This window comes from Brachyhypopomus gauderio, chromosome 3 (genome assembly GCF_052324685.1).
Source record: "Brachyhypopomus gauderio isolate BG-103 chromosome 3, BGAUD_0.2, whole genome shotgun sequence".
NCBI lineage: Eukaryota > Metazoa > Chordata > Actinopteri > Gymnotiformes > Hypopomidae > Brachyhypopomus > Brachyhypopomus gauderio.
In genome coordinates this window covers 10002750-10021096 of record NC_135213.1, presented here as the reverse complement: position 1 = coordinate 10021096, position 18347 = coordinate 10002750, and the positions used below count along the sequence as shown (strand labels likewise).

General features: G+C 43.2%; 3 protein-coding genes across 6 annotated transcripts in view; all 3 read right to left on the bottom strand.

The window, feature by feature from the left end:
• The window catches only part of rnf213b (ring finger protein 213b), a 33540-nt gene extending 30615 nt beyond the window's left edge, over nt 1-2925 (bottom strand). For both annotated transcript variants that reach the window (XM_076999385.1, XM_076999386.1), the window contains exons 1-5: nt 2831-2925; nt 1457-2242; nt 1170-1325; nt 748-917; nt 373-641 (exon numbers count right to left, since the gene is read on the bottom strand). In XM_076999385.1, coding sequence (XP_076855500.1) covers nt 373-641; nt 748-917; nt 1170-1325; nt 1457-2220 — 1359 coding nt within the window. In that variant the 5' untranslated portion in view covers nt 2221-2242; nt 2831-2925. The remainder of the gene's footprint in view (nt 1-372; nt 642-747; nt 918-1169; nt 1326-1456; nt 2243-2830) is intronic.
• A 168-nt stretch (nt 2926-3093) lies between these two features.
• On the bottom strand, nt 3094-5446 carry LOC143510248 (uncharacterized). 3 transcript variants are annotated; one of them, XM_076999390.1, is made up of 5 exons: nt 5163-5446; nt 4427-4822; nt 4078-4174; nt 3849-3987; nt 3097-3759 (listed from the first exon to the last, which is right to left on the bottom strand). In XM_076999390.1, the coding sequence occupies exons 3-5, from the start codon at nt 4169-4171 to the stop codon at nt 3504-3506; spliced, it is 489 nt and encodes a 162-aa protein (XP_076855505.1). In that variant the 5' UTR covers nt 4172-4174; nt 4427-4822; nt 5163-5446; the 3' UTR covers nt 3097-3503. The 3 variants fall into 3 exon arrangements, with proteins under 3 accessions (XP_076855503.1, XP_076855505.1, XP_076855504.1); XM_076999388.1 differs by lacking the exon at nt 4427-4822 and having other exon boundaries at nt 3094-3759; XM_076999389.1 differs by lacking the exon at nt 4427-4822 and having other exon boundaries at nt 3098-3759; nt 3858-3987.
• A 152-nt stretch (nt 5447-5598) lies between these two features.
• nploc4 (NPL4 homolog, ubiquitin recognition factor) lies at nt 5599-18166 on the bottom strand. Its single transcript, XM_076999387.1, has 17 exons — nt 17990-18166; nt 16974-17054; nt 15138-15247; nt 14764-14973; nt 14550-14598; nt 14262-14356; nt 14061-14184; nt 13670-13849; nt 12596-12682; nt 11869-11940; nt 11602-11728; nt 11142-11302; nt 10137-10208; nt 8904-8996; nt 8564-8683; nt 7940-8042; nt 5599-7698 (listed from the first exon to the last, which is right to left on the bottom strand). Exons 1-17 carry the CDS (start codon nt 18002-18004, stop codon nt 7541-7543), a joined length of 1857 nt encoding a protein of 618 aa, XP_076855502.1. The 5' UTR covers nt 18005-18166; the 3' UTR covers nt 5599-7540.
• Nucleotides 18167-18347: the final 181 nt, after the last annotated feature.

The window sequence follows — 18347 nt, the reverse complement described above, 5'->3', positions numbered from 1 at the left end:
TTGTCATTGGTGGATGTTTCCTTTTGTTTAGTTTGTCATTTGTGGGTGTTTCTATATATTTGGTTTGTCATTGGTGAGTGTTTATATGTGTTTGGTTTGTCATTGGTGAGTGTTTGTATGTGTTTGGTTTGTCATTGGTGGGTGCTTGGTATGTGTTTGGTTTGTCGTTGGTGGGTGCTTGGTATGTGTTTGGTTTGTCATTGGTGGGTGTTTGTATGTGTTTGGTTTGTCATTGGTGGGTGCTTGGTATGTGTTTGGTTTTGGTTCGTGTAAATTGCCTCATCTTGCACCTTTTACCCTCGACACTCCCCTACATAACAATTACAGTGTCCTGCTTTGAATAAAAAATTCAAAAAATTTTTTTTTACTGACCATTACAACAGGAGTAGGCAGATATTCAGGGTAAAATACCCGTTCTCTGGAAGCCAGAAGATCCCTCTGATAGTGGTTTAAGAGTTGTACAAATTCCTGCATGCTTTTCTGGTTTGAAGGTTCCCACTTCTCAAACAACCTGTCCAGTAGTACATGTGCAGAGAAGTGCCAAGCCTCAGAAAGTTCTTTTTCTGCAGACTTGATCCAGCTCCTCAGCCAGTCTTTAAATGATCCTGAGCGACTCATGTACGATTCAAACAGGTGCAGTTCTGGATATGGAACGCACCAACAGAGAACTGATGCAGTTACCAAATGCCATGGAACAGAGAAAGACACTAGAGCTCACTACAGACATGATGAACACAGGTTTCCTACCTTTTACTGAGCGATCCTGAGGCACCCAAAGGCGTCTCATTGCTACTTCCCGAATTACTTTCTGTCGTTGCAGCACTGCATATGTATACTCTAATCTGTTTCCTCTTGGCACCATATTTTCATCAACGGAGAAGTTTGCCTCAATCAGGTACCCCTTATCTCTAAAGCTCCTAGTATGTGGAAAGGAAAAATGTATCCAATAAGAATCAGGTTGTGATGTTCTGCAGTGCTCCATGTTTCTGCCAGTCAGCAGAGTCCTACAGCTGAGCAGTTTATAATTTCCCCTGGTCCAGCAACAGAAGCTCAGTAAGAGCACTGTGGCTGCCTCATGTGACACAGCGATGAAAACCACAAATAAATCAAAGCAAATTACAGAACACAGATTTGACAAATAAAAAACAAACAAACAAAAAAACCCTCACCTGAAGTTGGTCATTTCCATTTGAAAATCGCTGTCTGTAAAGAGCAGCAAGAGTTTATCATGTTCTCTGCTGAAGTTGAAGCGTTTGTCCACCACTATGTACACATAAAAGGTAAACTTCTGCTTCTCACCAGGGCCGGCACCTAATGACGTCTTTCTGTATGGACATAATGCAACAGCAATGTTACATCTCTACCTTGTTTAACATGCTATTAGCTATTATGATATTTTGTTTCTACAGTTTTACATCACAAGTGGACGGAAGAGAAGAACAGAGCCCCATCCTACCCTGGTTCTCCTTGGCCAGCAGTGTTCACCTCCTGTGCCACTGCCGTTTGATTGGCTTGTTGCTTCACGTCTTTGGTTTGTTCAGTCCTTGACACTACAGCTGCGTATGACCTTTGACTTCCTGCTGACTCTGAGTCAGAGCACATCTTCAGGACTTCTCCTGACTCCGAGTCAAAGGACATCTTCAGGACTTCTCCTGACTCTGAAGCAGAGGACCTCTTCAGGACTTCTCCTGACTCTGAAGCAAAGGACCTCTTCAGGACTTCTCCTGACTCTGAAGCAGAGGACCTCTTCAGGACTTCTCCTGACTCTGAAGCAGAGGGCCTCTTCAGGACTTCTCCTGACTCTGAAGCAGAGGACCTCTTCAGGACTTCTCCTGACTCTGCTCCCCTCTCCTTCTTAGTGTACTTCTCTTTTCCTTCACAATCTGGCACATCTTTTCTGGACAGTGCAGTCCCTCCTTTCTTGCTCTCTTTTACAGGATCAGGAGGTCCTGATTCTTCCACAGAATGATCCGTACCCTTTCCTTCATCAATCTCTTTTTCTGCATTTGTTCTCTCTAAGGTAGCTGCTTCCACCGAACCTTCAGCCTGGTCCCTTGCCCCTTGGCTAGGGACATCTTCAGTCTGGCTCTGGGACTGGTGTGGGGCAGGACTTAGACTCCCATGTTTATTTTTTCTGGTGCTCTTTCTCCTCTTAACTTTCCAGGTGCTGTGACTGTTGACTGCTCCTTTCTTTCGGTCTTTTTGCTTTTTCCTCTTCATTTTGAACTTTTAAGTTCTGGTCCTAGTTGTGAGCCCAAACAAGAAAAGAATGTAACCAACGAAAAACCTTGAAATTCTCCACAAAACAAAATGGAACTGGAAAACTAAACAATTGCACTCCAATTGTGGGTCTGGATTTCCAAGACCCTTTAAAGAGAGGCAAACATCTAGGCTAGTGAAACTGTATGGTAGCCTATATATTATTTTTGACTTCTTCTAACGGTTCACAACTTTTTTTTATTAGCTTTGCGTAATTTCCTAGCTTCTGAATCTCACTGCTTGATAATATAGCAAAGTCCTTTCTTAGTTATCATTTTCAAAGAGAGGAAGGGGCGAACAATTTACGAACTGTATAACAATTATTCTTATACACTTTGTTACACAGACGCGTACATTTGTCAATTTATTTACATTTAATATATTCCATTAGCATTACGCTGACAGTTTCGTTCATACGTTCCCACACGGCATACAAAACCGCATATTGTAAGGAACGCAAAAGGTCTTTTAGACATTGTTTATAAGACATTCTGATAAATAAGCAACACAATAATACCCCGGACACCATGAAAGCCGGTCCAGAGAACGCGGTCATACAACCTGTCCTTACCTGAACAGTAGTCTATAGCGAACTGGCCCAAATAAACAGTGCTCGTCGTTTTTCCAGTATCGATACTTTAAGACTCGCTTTCGGTTTCGTTTCACCCATTGCTCCCATCTGAAAGTTCTGATGCTACCAGTGAATTACTACGAAACGCGTTACAAACCCATAAAAAACCCAGTTAACACAAGAAAGTCCATTGTCTTTGCGGATTAGTACAGAAAATACTTTCACAACCATTATTTAATAATAATTTTATTTTATACGCTTTATTTAATACACTTATAGACAAAGGTTGATTTAACTGCGTTTATTATCGTTATTCTGCTGAACAATGCCTCAATCTGGCGTAAAAAATGCAATGAAAAGCAACTTGGCCAATTTGCATTTTTCTCCTACACTGGCTATTTTTAATACCAAACATACCTACAAAAATATCTAGTATCAGTAAACTACTACTTTGGTAACAGGGCATAGTTGCTAATAGAAATGTAATTAAATGCTTTTGAATTTATCAAACATGATATTGAGAAGACAAAATATTACATTCAGCCTTAACCATCTACTTAAGACCTAAGACACATTTACCACTAACCATGGAAAGAAAAACACTGCATAATATTGCCGTATATTGAAAAGTGATTGATCAAATTCTGACAGGTCTGTAACTAGTCTTCCACACTTAAGATTTCCCCAGCATCTTCACCCTTCTCACTACCACTCTGTTGTTGTGTCTCGGTCTGCTGCCAGCCTCAGAATCAGGATTGCACTGTGTTCCTGGTCTTGGGTGCTGCTCTCTGGGGAACGAGGGACCTTCCCGAGCCACATCCACTAATGACTCCACTACACCGAGTCTGGCTGTGAGCTCACCCAGACGCTCCTTCAGAGTGTTGAATTCCTTATACAAATCGTTGAGGGCTTCAGAAAGTGGCACGATCCTAGAATGTATTTAACACAACACTAATAAGTGTTTCAACAGAAGAACACAGACTGTCTGAAATCCTGTTCAACACCTGATGACACCCACAGAACCAACCTCCCATAGTCCGGTAGCACGGTGTTATGATCATTCAGAAGCAAATCTTTCACCTGGGTCATAATGGCATACTTCCAGTTGTCCAGGACTAAGGTGAGGTTAGCACACCCTCTGGTGTTCACCTTCTCAGCTGTAATACACAGACATATCACATTTGAGCACATAACAATTCAAGTAGAATTCAGAAATCAAGTAGGCCTATATTCTTTCTCTGTTTTACCCTCAACTCTATAGTCCCACTCAACAGTCTGCCATCTGCTTTTCTGTGCAGCTCCCACAGACATCATACAAAACATGGACAGAAGAACCTCCATATTCTGTGCATGAATGGATAGGGAGAAATAAAGAAAGCGTGTGAAAAAGAGAGAGAAACACTGGAAACACTTAAGATGCAAAGAAAGAGATTGATCTAAATCAACCTTTTAATTTACAACATTACATTTGACTTAAATGCAGCTGACAGAATTTTGACACCGATGATCTGAAACAAAACATTATCAAACAAGAAATGTTCATTCAATATGTAATAAATCTTGAAGACAACACAAAAGATTAGCATAAATGCTTACCTATGATGGTCAAGATGATGTCAAATGTTTTACATACAAGCTCCTAAAATCATTGAGTATCGAGTAGAGTCAACACCAGGCTTTTATATCTGTCCATCAAAACATAGCCCTGCCCACACTAGTTATTACTGAAGAAAGCGGTAGAGAACTGTTTTCTCACTTACAGAAAATGCTGGTTACATAAATCCATATTTCTGTCTCGATAACATACACTATTACATTTTATGTTCTTTTTTCAAATGAAACGTGTTGCACGGTGGGTGCCAACTACACCCATCCATCAGAGGACAACCACGCTTTAAGCACACCCCCACACGCACAGACCCAGACAAGCTACGTCAGGAGAATCACATGGGTCAAATGCAGCTGATAGGAGCTCCCCTGATTCCTTAGGGCCTGTGAGGAAGGTGGGAGAGAGAAAGCAGCAGTCCTTAGGTGAGCAAAACACGAGTGAGATCCCATGACGGCTGCCCTGAGAGAGGATTACAGGCAATCCAACAGAGAATGAGGATAAATGCACTTTAGGTGCAGGTAATGTGGAACTGCAATCTTTAATGATGCAATTAGAATGACTTTGACAGGTCTAGATATTATAACTGGTAGTCGTACTGACTTGAGATTTTTTTTTAAAGCAAACCCAATAATAAATTGTGTGGAAGACTACTTCAAAAGAGAGAGGGTTACAGGGAAGGTCTCTTGTGGTTCAGGTTAGCTGTGTTTGATGTTGACAGCTCACCTCCATATCAGCATTCCTAGACTTCATCTGCAACACATGTGGAGTCCTAGAAATCCTCTGGAGGCCCAGGTCTCACCCCTACATGCTGAGATCACTCCAGCAGACAACCTGCTCTCCGGGCCTGGGTTATCATGCTGCATTCGTTTAAGAAACTAACCTAAAAGGCTTAGATGAGCAGGATTCTCTTAATCGTGACAGGAATTTTAAATTAGCTTAATCTTTGACACAATAAGTATTCAGCTCAGATCAAAGTCTAAACTGAAGTTGAAGAGAATGGGTCAACATGCCTCCAATTGCACATCCTTGATTTTGTTTCCAATATCAGCATTCTTGTGACTTCAACAGGCACATATTTTAATGTTCGTTTATAATGTGAACACATTTAGGCACAAAAACAACTTATGATGAGCAATGAAAAAAGGAAAAGGAGCTACAATCAAATGAAAATGTTTTTTATTGTTAAATTGTTTATTCCTGCATTTCAACCTCCAAACAATGTGCAGTCCCGGGCCTGCCACAGGCTCCATCCTAATGAAATGGGAGAAGCTAGTTTTGAGAAAGGAGATAGAAGGGTCCTGGTGCTGAAGACCGTTCACAGCAGGCTTCAAGTCATACAGAGGAAGCCAGTCATAGAAATCCTGCAACCTCATGACCCTCTAAAGCAAAATTATTTTTGACTCTGAAACAGCATAAGAAATCCTGGACTATTGTCAGCTTTTGAAGTTCACAGCCAAGCATCACTGGCCAACATTGGTCACCTTAGCACTTCTTGTTAATTGAAGTAGGTCATCAAGTCTCAACCCTGTACCATCGTAACATTCATATAGGATATATAAAGCAAATTCGGTGTGAAAGGAAAAACTCCAATTTTCCACAAGTGACATTTCTCCTCTCTATACCTGAGGTACTCAACTCTGAACCTCTAATCCAATTTTTCTGTACTTAAGGAATTTGTAGTGGTCTGAACAGTTAATGTAACTGATTGGCAGGTTAGTAATCACGTAGTTTCATTTGGGTTAAAAAACAGAATATGCTTGTTCATACAACCAGGTCTGTAAGATGTACACCCAGAGACTGCTGAAGAAAGTACCCCCTTGTAGTGCTTCACCATGTACCGATATTCACTCTGAAGGGGCGCTGCATCCTCACCTCAAAAGGACGTCTTTCTTCAGGTGCCACGTGGAATTACCACTAATTACCTTTGGCTCCATAATGGAGCCAGGATAGAGGCAGGATTGAAAATTAAGTATGATTAATTTAATTAACATTTAATTCTCTCTTTCTCTCTCTTGTGGGACTCACTGGGCCAGATGACATTATGCAGTGCTGAATGTACAGATGTCTCCGCATGCCCAAACCTCAGACTGCTGACACTGAGTGAGGAGCAGAGGATGAGCATTCAAATGAGAGGAACCAGTAAGAGAAACCCTGGAGAACAGCAACAGTCAGAAGCTCAGTCAGGGTGAACTTTAGCAACTTTTACAGGTGACAATAGCATTTTCCATTCTTTACACCAGTTTCTGTTGAAAATGGGGTAAAGAAAAAAAAATCTTCAGATTGAGAAATTTAGGCAGAAATCCAATATTGAACCCTACACATCAGTTAGATAATACACCCCAGAAATACTGGCAACACTGCAATCCTGAAATACTTAAAGAAAAAGAACCAACAAAATGAAGACGGGAGTATGATCGCTGATCAAAAGGCCTGTGAACGTTTAATGAGGGTCTTATCTGAATCTCCTCTGAGGAAACCAGAAAACCCTGGGGAGATGAGTGGACCAGTGTGCTGACCCGGTTGGTGAATGTCTATGGAACAGTGTGTGTTTAGTTATGTGAAAATCCACCAAGTGTTTTTTCAGCTTCAGAGTCTTCTGAAAACTATTAAATTCTAGCAATATACAAACAAAACAACATAAAGCCTCATTGAAATTAAATAAAAGCATCAATCCTTATCTGCATATTATTTACACAACACACTCCAGGTTGTGAGAATAGGGGGTGCAGAAATGAACTTCCACAAAGAAATTTAGCAAGTTAAATCAACGTCCAGTAATCTACGCTGCCACCAGGTCAAATTGGACTGCAGAGAGGGAGGAGCCTCAGCCGAGGGCTTTGCCTAAACCAATCCCAGCATGCCGTGGTGGACACTGCGGACAGGCTACAGGAACACGTTATCATCGTTAGCGTTGCGCGATTAGCTGGCTGTGGAGCCCAGCACGCCACTGGCGTTCGCAAGCCAGCGCCGTCAGGGAAGAAGTGGGCTGGGCTTGTAACAGGGGTGGGGTGATGGGGATAGGGGCGTGGTCTGAGGTGGACATGCCCACTCCTGCTGCTGTCTCCCAGTGTGGTGCGGTCACAGCGCAGAACGTGTGGCCTTTAACTGCGGGGAAGGCTGCACATCTCACAATGCTCTGTGCCTGGCTGGTTCATGAAGGTGCAGTGGACACACGACCACATGACAGAGGAGGACGCTGGGACAGAAGGACCGCCCATGACATAGTCCTGAGAACTCGCCTGCTGCCCTCCGACTGTGCCTATGAGAGGAAGGATTTAAAACACCAGTCCAATCACATTTCAAACAGCTGATGTAAAAACCAAGTATGACTGATGAAAATGCAGCTCAATTTTTTGTTAATGAAATTTAAGGGGTCCTAAGCGCTCATTAACAGTGCGTATGAACTCATCAAAAGACAACAAAAACAGATAAATAAATAAAGGCTACTGCAGAGGCGCTGAAACCTTCACAAGTCTCCCGTATGTGTTGGAGACACTCACTACACAGTTGCTCGATGGTGGCCCACTGCTCAGACTTCTTCCACGTCTGTGCCAGCTCCTCATTCGAGGTCTTCACTGCATCCAGCAAGAGCCCAATACTGTCCTGTGAGGAGAAAGAGGAGGTGCAAAGTTTACAACCCAGCCCCAATAAAGCTCATCACTGATGCATCCAGAAGAGGAGGCAGAGGGTTGTCACCAAAGACCATGAAACATTAACTAGCAAGATAGCCAGGAGCTATTAGCAGGGTTTTGAGACAAACACAAAGTACGTCATCTACAGAGCCATCTGGTGGACAAAACATTGCAAACAAAAACACCCGTGTGCCTACAGAAGAGAGAGGATACCATACTGACACAAAACCACACAAAAACAATCATCAAAACAAGCCCATAATACTACTAAATTCTTTGTACAATCATGTTACAACTACTCAGAGAAAGTGAAGATCAACAAATAAACATTTGTAAAACATGGGAACTGTGAAATGCAGCAGGGACACGGCAATGACCAAAATCACTAAAGTGAGTAAGAGACAGAAAATGTTCCAGAACCTTTAACACAAACTACTGACATCATGGGGGGCAAAAAATAAATAAATGGTCAAACAAACAGAAAATACTCACCCGTAAAGGCATGACATCATTGCTGACGAGGAAGAGGAGCAAATGGAAGTCGGAAACAATGTCCAGGAAGGATGTGGAGGAAGAACTCTGGGAGAGATATGTAGCTAGACTATGGAAGTCCTGACACACACACACACACACACACACACACACACACACACACACACACACACACACACACACACAGTAAATTCCACAAATACTACAGACATTCTCTTTGTAGATAAAATTGATATTTGTACACAAAAAAACCAATTGTAATATTACTATGGGCCAGAAATGGTGTCACCATAGTGGACATAGTGTGTGTGTGTGTGTGTGTGTGTGTATACTCAACTACCTGCGTCTCCCCCAGCGCGTCCCTGTTCTCGATGGAGAAGCGAAGTGTGGAGGAGAAAGTGAACACGGGGTCCTTAGGAAAGGTGGTGGTGATCTGCTCACACACACATACAGCAGTCAGAGAACAGTACCAACACACACACGTGCAGGTGCAGTTCACAAGATCACAACTCAATTTGTTTAATTTGAATAAATTCGGTGTGTACAATAGTCAAGACTATTATCCTACATTTCCTCACAACGTTTGCTGCCCCCATAAAGATTTACTCATCAAGCTGTTCATCATCTTCCACAGGTGCGCCATCATGACAGCTCACTGTGCCGTTTCATTAATGACATGAAATGTGCACAGTTCACCTTTGCCTGTGCCAACACACAGGGGCTTCTGTGCTGGGCTATCAGAGCTCAGAGGCATCTCCACTCTATCCACACCAACATCCTTATCCAGAAGGAATGGTTCTGGTTCTGAACCTTGGTGCTATACAGACACACTACACGTAGGCCAAGTGGAATGTGGTCCTCCTAACACTAACGGCTGACGTGGATGGAGATGCAGTGTGAGTCTCCAGTGTTGCTGTGGCTCAGTGCAGCGCCCCAGTCATCTGGTTTGCAGGTGGTGTTAGTCTGCACACCACCAAACACAACACAAGTGACCCAGTCCAGCTCTGCTGCATGAGAACTCTTTCTACAACACCACACACCCCCACCTCCCAACTCCACACGCCCCCCACCTCCCTCACAGTCCGCCCTGAAGGAGCTGTGGCTTTTTGGGAAGTAACTGTTCCGGAACCAGTTTATTTCTGTGGAAATGCGCTGAACAGTTCAAAATGAGCCGTGTGAACTGGGAACATTTTTGGTTCCTTGTTAGTGGAAAACAGGTGCCCCCCCCCCCCCCCCCAATCCAAGGCACATCAGAAGGATTTCACTCATTCCCACTCTGCCCTGCGGACAACACCATTCATCAAAGCATCCCTTGGGTGAGCTGCCATATGCAGGTGTGAACATGCAGCTGCCAGCTTCAGGCAGAGATAATACCCAAACTGATGAGCTTCTAAAAACGTACAAAAGTCTTCATTTCACTGTTTTTGCATTTGCTGTTACATATATAAATGTGCTTTTCTGTAGCGGCTATAAGAGCCAAGAGCTCAATGACCCTTCCCAAACAGTGTGTCCTATTGAGCAGCTGAGGAATTTCAAAAGCCAGGGTAGATTAATTAAAGACACTGGTACTCACGTCAATGATCAAGTACTCCACAGGCAGAGGGCGGGCTAAGTGTGTGATGTCGTTGCCAAATTTGTCTTTATCCTGCATACCAGGAAAGAAGGAAAACAGAAAGACAGAAAACATGCACAAAGAAAGAGGAAAAGTGATTAAAAAAATAAATGAAAAAAAGTTGTGAAAGAAAAAAAAGATGTAATTAGAGTGCAGAATAGAACGCTGAAACCCTTCAGGTCTTCTGTGTGGCAGCTTAACCCTCTCTGTGTGTCACTACTTCCACTGACAGCGTTGCCTCCTGAAAAAGCCCTGAGCAGCAGAACAAATAAACCCAGCGTATCTGCTGCCTTGTCTTAGTTTGTCAGTACACAGTAAGTTTAGAACATGCAGGTCCAGCCGTCAAGCTTTACCCAGGGAAGTGCTGACGCAGACCAGGGGCTCAGAACAGTTATACAACACATCTCCACCCGCAGCTACTCACAGCACCAGAAAGCTGCTTAGTTTAAGCATAAAAGCAATCATTTGGTGACTGCATTTCTGCATAAAAGCAATAATTTAAGTGACTGCATTTCATCAATACCCTTCCCTAACCCAAAAGCAGCTTGAAGCTAAACTCAGACAGCAATCATTCAGAACAAATAAAAGACAGTCATGACGGATGGATTTACATCAGCAGGGAAACCCTGTGAACACTTGGTCCTTCTTAACCTGTCTCATAGCATCATCATATACACACGGCTGATAGAAGCCATGTGGCAGTGTGATGTACGCCTGTTCTGTGCATGTGCATGTGATGAGCTTGTGCACATGGCTGCAGCATGTGGAGCAGATAAAAGTGCATGTTTGGTAAACGTGTGTCTGTAGTGTGTGTGTGTGCGTGCATGTATGTATGTGTGTGTGTGTGCTGTTCGTGATGAGTCTGTCTCATCAAAGGCTAACACAAGCCTCTGCTTTCGTAAGCTCTGATTGGACGTTTGGCATGAAGAGGGGTGTGTGTGTGTGTGTGTGTGTGTGTACATGTACCTTATAGAAGACATCTGGGACATACTGCTCACTGCTGGACTCTTTAGCGTAGCCAAGCTCAGGGGTATCTCGGCAGGGTAACAAACACTCATCCCTCACCAGGGCCATGCACTGGTTAGAGACCTGATAGCCCTCAAAGTGCACCTGATTGTCTGGACCACCTGCACACACACAAAACAAATACACACAGGCACACCCACATATTAGTCACATTTAAGGTACATGCACATTTTATTATTGTTGTTAATCAAAAACTAAACTACAGAAGAGTCTACAATTCAAGCTGATTAAGGAGTGTATTTCAAGAACACAATTACTGCACAATCAGGAGAGAGAATCACTTCACAAGCCTCATTGATGAAAGCATTCTTCCCTCTTCAGGAACAGAGCTATAAACAGCAGTGTCTACTTCCTCTGTAGCACAGGAACAATTACTGTAAAAATATGAGAAACCATGCACCTGTTGCTACTACTGTGACAAATTTGGATCCAAAATGGCCATCAGGAGAGAGCCGGCAGGAATTGGCGTGCTTGTTCTGGAAATGTCCCGCTGTGATGCACTCTTCAGAGCTCAGGAAGTACGAGTCCTACACAGCAAACACATCACAGGACATCACACACACACACACACAATACACAACTGCTCATTCAGTGTGCTCAAGCCAGGCTAGGTTCAACAAAAAATTTACCAAGCTTTTTATTATAGACACACAGCTTGAAGTGTTACCTTGTTTCTAGAGTAACGCACTGTGCCTATTCTCGTGTCCTCCGATAGCAAGTCTGTGAAGATCCACCCCACCTAGGACCATAACAAATCAATTATTATTAATTAATGTTAAAATGTTACCATTTATACAATAATATACCAAACATGGGAAGCAAATGAACGGCTATATTAGCCGATATTTGACATTCACCACTCCTACAATTGACTGCAGTTTTAGGAAGGCTGAGCACATTCTGGTGCCACCTGTAGGCTCATAATCCCTCATAAAGAATAAACCTTTCTGTACCCACCTAGACAGGCAAGCCAATAAAACTGCTAAGAGATTAATGGTTCCAGAATGATCATGAAAGCATAAATGAGGGACAGGGACAGGGACAGAGAGAGGGAGAGAGAGAGAGAGAGAGAGAGAGAAAGAGAGGGAGGAGGGAGAGAAGGAGAGAGAGGCAGGGAGGGGACACAGGAGGAGAGGATGAGAATGCAGTGTGGGAGAAAGGGGGGGTAGAGAACGGAGAAGGAAAGACAGATCAGAGAGATCGAGAGAGAGATCGAGAGATCAGAGAGAGAGAGAGAGAGAGAGAGAGAGAAAGATCAGAGAGAGATCAAGAGAGAGAGATCAAGAGGGAGAGATCGAGAGGGAGAGATCGAGAGGGAGAGATCAAGAGAGAGAGATCAAGAGAGAGAGATCAAGAGAGAGAGATCAAGAGAGAGAGATGAGAGAGAGAGTTACCTTGCGAAGACCCAGCTTGGCAGCAATCTCCTCCACTGCTGCAGCTTTGGGATCGTCTATCAGTTCCAGGCTGTTCTGAGTGCCAATCTGGAACCCAAACAAACAGGAGTCATTACCACTGGGATACATGCACAGAGGACGTACCAAACTAGCCAGAATAATATGCAGAATAATGGGGGCAACCCAGGAAAGGTTAAAGCTGAAAAATGTAGCCACAGAAGGGAGAGACAGTGGTTAGGGTAAACCTGAGCGACGTTCTAACACTGCTGACTGCACTTTCAGCCTATAGGATGTGAGTGTGAGTGGTCAGAACAAAGACAGAACCAGAGTCCAGTGTCTATGATCTCAAACTGCAGAGGGCCTCTGACTAGGGGTAACTACTTTGTTTCACAACAAATAGCTGTCTGACTGAATAGTTCTCTTGTATTACGTTAATAAATACGAGCCTCTTGTAATTCCAGGACGAAACATGAGAGAACGTGAAGACGTTAAGATTGGGCGTTTTGAAAATAAACAACCATTAAATAATGTGATAAAAAAGCTAATTATTTAGAATCATTTCGACTATATGTATAAATATTTAACTTAATTAAGTTTAACGTACTGGGAAATATTGTATATTTAGTGCAATAGTGCACTTTATCAGTGTCACTCATTAAAATCTGCTTAGAAAGAAAGCATCGTAGCCCCCCATTTGTTTGGATGAAATATCGTGATAAAAAATCGAAATCGTGATTTTGTGCAAAAAAATCATGCAAAATTTTTTTTCCCATATCGCCCACCCCTACCTCTGACTAAATTCAACCATGACGGAACAGACAATACAAATGTGGAAAGATTGATGATCAATGTAAACCCAACGGTCACTATTAAACAGAAGTCTTTGTCAGAGTTTGGAAATTAGCTACTTACATTCTTAATATAGTGTAAATAGTGTATATCTGTGTGGCCAATTACAGCAGTCTCATTTGCATACTTCTAATTAACCCTATAAGTGTTCAATAGTTAGATAGTTACTAAGGACATGATCATCTCTGGCGAGGGTCTGTGTGTGTGTGTGTGTGTGTGGCTGACCTGCGGTGGTTCATATATGGCAGCCACTTCAGCGCGGATGCCCAGTGGGATGTCCTTGTGCTCGGTGTAGCGCCCATACAGGAAGCCCATTCGCTGGTTTCCAGTCTTTCTCCAGAAGTCCAAGAAACGGTCAGCGATGGTGTGGTTCTCAAACATGATATTATCCACGTGTCTGTATCTCTGCAATATGAAATGAAATGCTGAGTGGTTGGTATATGTCCATCCTGAAAGTGATACATAATCCCGACTAGACTAGCTTTAACACTGTGGTGCTTTGGGATATCCAGTTCAGAGCTGAATGAACTTCATTTCATTGCAGAGACTCAGAAAAAGGCTGTGAGGTGAACTTCATATGTCCTTGGGCAGTTATGGCACTGGGAACTGGGGGTACCTGTCTGTTCAGGGTGATGGCACTGGGTTGGCACTTTGTGCAAATGCCCTCTGGCCAGGGCAGATGTCCCTCACAGCCAGACTTGATCTTACAGCTGATGTTCTCCAAGGCCACAAACTTGCCCCTGAGGAAGAGGAGAAATGACAGTGGAATGCCTCTTATTTTGCCGGTGACAACTCAAAAACCTGTGGAAAGACTCACTTGTCTGCCCCGCCGGTCAGCTTGCGGATATAAGCATGGAATGACATGTGTTTGACAGGTGGGTCGAGGTGATTCAGGTAGTCCTCATCAAAAGGCTGTGAACAAGGAAACACCAAAGACATCTGCATTAGAGCAACGTATCTGTGTGCCATGCCCCATGACTCAATGGTCATGGTAGGGCTTGACAGACCATAGTAGCTTTTATTTTTTGGTCAGTCACATCATTTCATCAGGAAAGTGTGTGCAATGTGCATTAGTGTAAAGAATTTACTACTCCCATGCCCTTACCTCTAAAGGTACACAGTGTACACATTTTCCCATTGGACCATGACGACATCTGAAACACAAGTGCACTCTCTTTAAAAGCTGTAGTAGAATGAGCATTTTTTTATTTCATCAAACATCAGGAAAGAGAGGAAATGTTTCAAATGCACACAAGGTGCTCCCTGTGTGGTGAGGTCTGTGAATATCTGCAAAGTCACACAGCAGAAGACAGACTCACAGCTGGGCGTCTCGGTTTCTGTAGATCTTGCCATCTTGTTTAGACAGGTACTGGTCAATTTCGTCCTCTGAGAACTGAGGAGCTGAGTGAGATCGAGACACGGAAGAGGAAGTGGAGGAGGAAGAGGAGGAGGAATGGGGATGTGCTGTGTCCATGTTCTCACTGGAGAGACTGGATGATGATGGGAAAAGATACAGCATGTCTCCATGTCTAGACAAAACAGATTGAAATGAAGAGTAATGAGACGAAGAGTTAAAACAGAAGCCATGAATGTAGGATTCATTCATTTAATCTGGGGAGCATTGTTAATGAAAGCAGGGGCATCGTTAATGGCTGTTCTGTTACTTCCTCCCAGAAGAAACATGAAGACTTACTTGATCTTAAGCAGGCTGAGCGTTTTGTTCTGAGAAACAATCTCTTCTGTCTTGTTGCGGTTCAGGTAAACTGAAAAACCATTCGAGTTGAAGCCAAACTCTTTGGCAACCTAGGGGGAGGGGAGCAGAGAGAACATTTTAGTTTGTCCTCTAGTTTCAATTTCAAAGTCTATAATTAATGTCTAAATGTGAATTTAATCATGAACCAAACCCAGAAGTGCTTTGATGCATGATTCTAAAAACAGATGTCTGTTGTGGCTGTGAGAAACAAAGGTATGAAAGTTCTTCAGATTAAAATGGCACATTGTGTCTGTGAACCGTGAACCTGTATGAGAAAGTCATGCAAGGAACAAAGGAAAAAGATGAGGCAGAGACAGCAGAAAAGTAGCCACACTCAGAAGAACCCCTGAAAAAGGTTTACTAGACATGCAAGAATTGTACAGGAGGTTACGAAATAAGCCGCACCCTGACCACCGTAGTTTCAATGACAATCAGTTATAAATAACCAAACAACAGCCAGCAAGAACAGCAAATTTGGATCTCATTACAAACTAGAAATCAGTTTCAAGAACTGAGCATTTTGAAGGTAACACTGCATGAGATTCGTCTGTGATTCTGAGCTTGCTGTTTCCAGCACACGCCCCTCAACAACACATTACAGGGTCAATGAAAACATAATTAAGAGTGCTGTCCATTAGCAAACAGAGTTCAGAATTCAACCAGAGAAGTAATTTTGTCAGCACTTAGCTGTAAGTGGAGATGTGATGTAATTCAGATTTCATTAGCAATGATTTCAGCCAACGGCAGTCAGTCATGATATATATATGGAGAGGCAGTTAAAACTGGACTGGGGTAATGGTAGCATCTCTGAGGAGCTGTGGTGTCTTGGTGCTCCTGTGCGCGCACACACACTTTGATAAGAGGTCAGTGTGGCCAGTCCTGTGGTGCACAGGCTGTCTATGCCCCTACTGGAATAAAGAGAACAAGACCTCCCCATTGATCCCCAGCTCTGGCCCCACTCCACAGAGTCATTCATCTGTAATGAGTCACTGCAGAGTGCCGTGTTAATCTGCGCTCATTCTTCCAACCAGACCGTGCTGCGTCTTCTGCACAGCCACAAGCTCACCTGCCATTGCTGTGCCAAATGTAATAAAGTTTGAAGCTAACAGAACAGGTAGTGTGTCAATGAGGGGTTCACTGTAAGAAACAAGGGAACGGTCCTGAGGGAGCATTTCAAGCCCACAATGCACTCTGTGTAATTGTGCACCTGTTGCTGTAACTGCCTAGTGTCTTGGACAATGGCCATTTTGTGCTATGAGACAGGGTGGTATTGAGTGCTTTCTCTCCATTAGCAGGAAGCTTACAGACGTTGTTAACTGTCTGTCTGGGAGGGCCTGGAGGTTTCGGCACGCTTAAGATCCTCTTGCTGAGGCAGGGTGTGTGTGTGTGTGTGTGTGTGTGTGTGTGTGTGTTTGGCTCAGCCTAGCTCAGTGTGTGTGTGCCTATGCAGGGTGGTTTGGTTTTCAGCTGAGTCTTAACAATAAATGAGCAGGATGAGCACACACTGCAAAGGCTCTGTTGGATCTGCACACCGCCTGCAGCACAGCCTGGATCAGCTCTGCACTACCAGTCAACATGCCAGTAGCACTGTTCAAACTGAGCTAGTAAGGAATAATAATTAGCATTATACAAAACGACAGTTGGGGGGGCACAATGCCACAGAGTGACTGGAAGTGAAGTCTCACACTGAGTTTGTGTTTTTGACACTTGATTAACACTCTGGCATGTTTCAAGTGTGTGACTGACTAGCGTGTGTGTAGGAACTTTGCTTCTTACCTTCTTAAGAAATGCTGCAGCTGTCTCACGTTTGGTTGAGGTGATTTTTTTCATCCCCTCCGGAGACTGGACACGAACGATCTAGGAGTAGACAAACATCAAGACAATTTCAGGGTATTTCTTGTTTCAAATGACACACAAACACAGATTTTTAAGAATTTCACCTGATGTCTTATGTGAAGCACTTTGAATTACATATGGATATTCAATTTGAATGATGTTTATGTTGATTATGCCGTAAAGAACATTGCCATTGCACATTTACATACACCAACTAATTTATATATATATATATATATATATATATATATATATATATATATATATATATATATATATATATATAGTTGGTAATTTAATATATGTATGTATATATATTTCATACGGGAAGCTCACTCAGCGTCAATGTTACACTGAATGTTATTCAGACATTTCTCGGATTATTGTGGATATGCTAGCACAATTAGCTATCCAGCTAACAGTTAAAGGGTTTCTTAGACTGAGATCAGCCAGTTGATGCAGGACTGTTGGCTAGGCGAGTCGGGTGACATTACCCAGCTGGCTGGCCGCCTATGTGCTAGCTGCCCAAATCTACCAGCTCGTCGACCTATTTTAACCAAAACGCAATGTTGTTGTAGACACTAAGACAGGTCCACGGGCCCGTGTGTCAGTCTGTCAGTCTCTCTCTCTGACATGGAATTTTCCACACACAGCGAAGTTTGTGCCAGACTGAAGGACCTGTCACAAGCTCGCCGCTATTTAAGCGTGTCTCCCCTGCCCGAGTAAACGTGCTCGTTTTCTTACTGAGTTTGTCATTTAATGCTTTAACTCGCCGTTGTCGCGTCCGTTGCTGGTTATGTGGGCCCTCGGCTGTGTCGACGGCTAGCTGGCTACCTAGCGCCGAGCTAACAATTCTGCTGCCTCATCACTCGTAATGCAGTACTTGGCTAGCAAAGTAGCTAACTGGTTTAGCTTTCCATAAAGTAGCAGGCAAAACGCCTGAAACAGTTACTTACCATGTTTTCTGCCATGTTTATCGGGTCTGTATTCCCGCTTCTTCACACAGACCGACACCTCACACAACAGATTCCGTGTTTACACTACAAGCTATAAACTGTACAGAGTGCGCGAGACAAAACTCCATAACTGTTTGGCGCTGTGAAACCAGCGACTGTGTAAAAGTGAGTTCCGTGTATTACCGGAAGTCTGTCGCTTTCAAAACTAAAGTGTCCGTAAAGTTTACGTAGAGAAATTATAGACAATACTATAAATAATCTGTTATGATGAACATTTTCTTTACTTGAAATATGTAATAGGACCCTAAGGACCCACAGCTTTTTGTCCCCTGTGTTTTTTTGTGGAGGGGATGCAAAC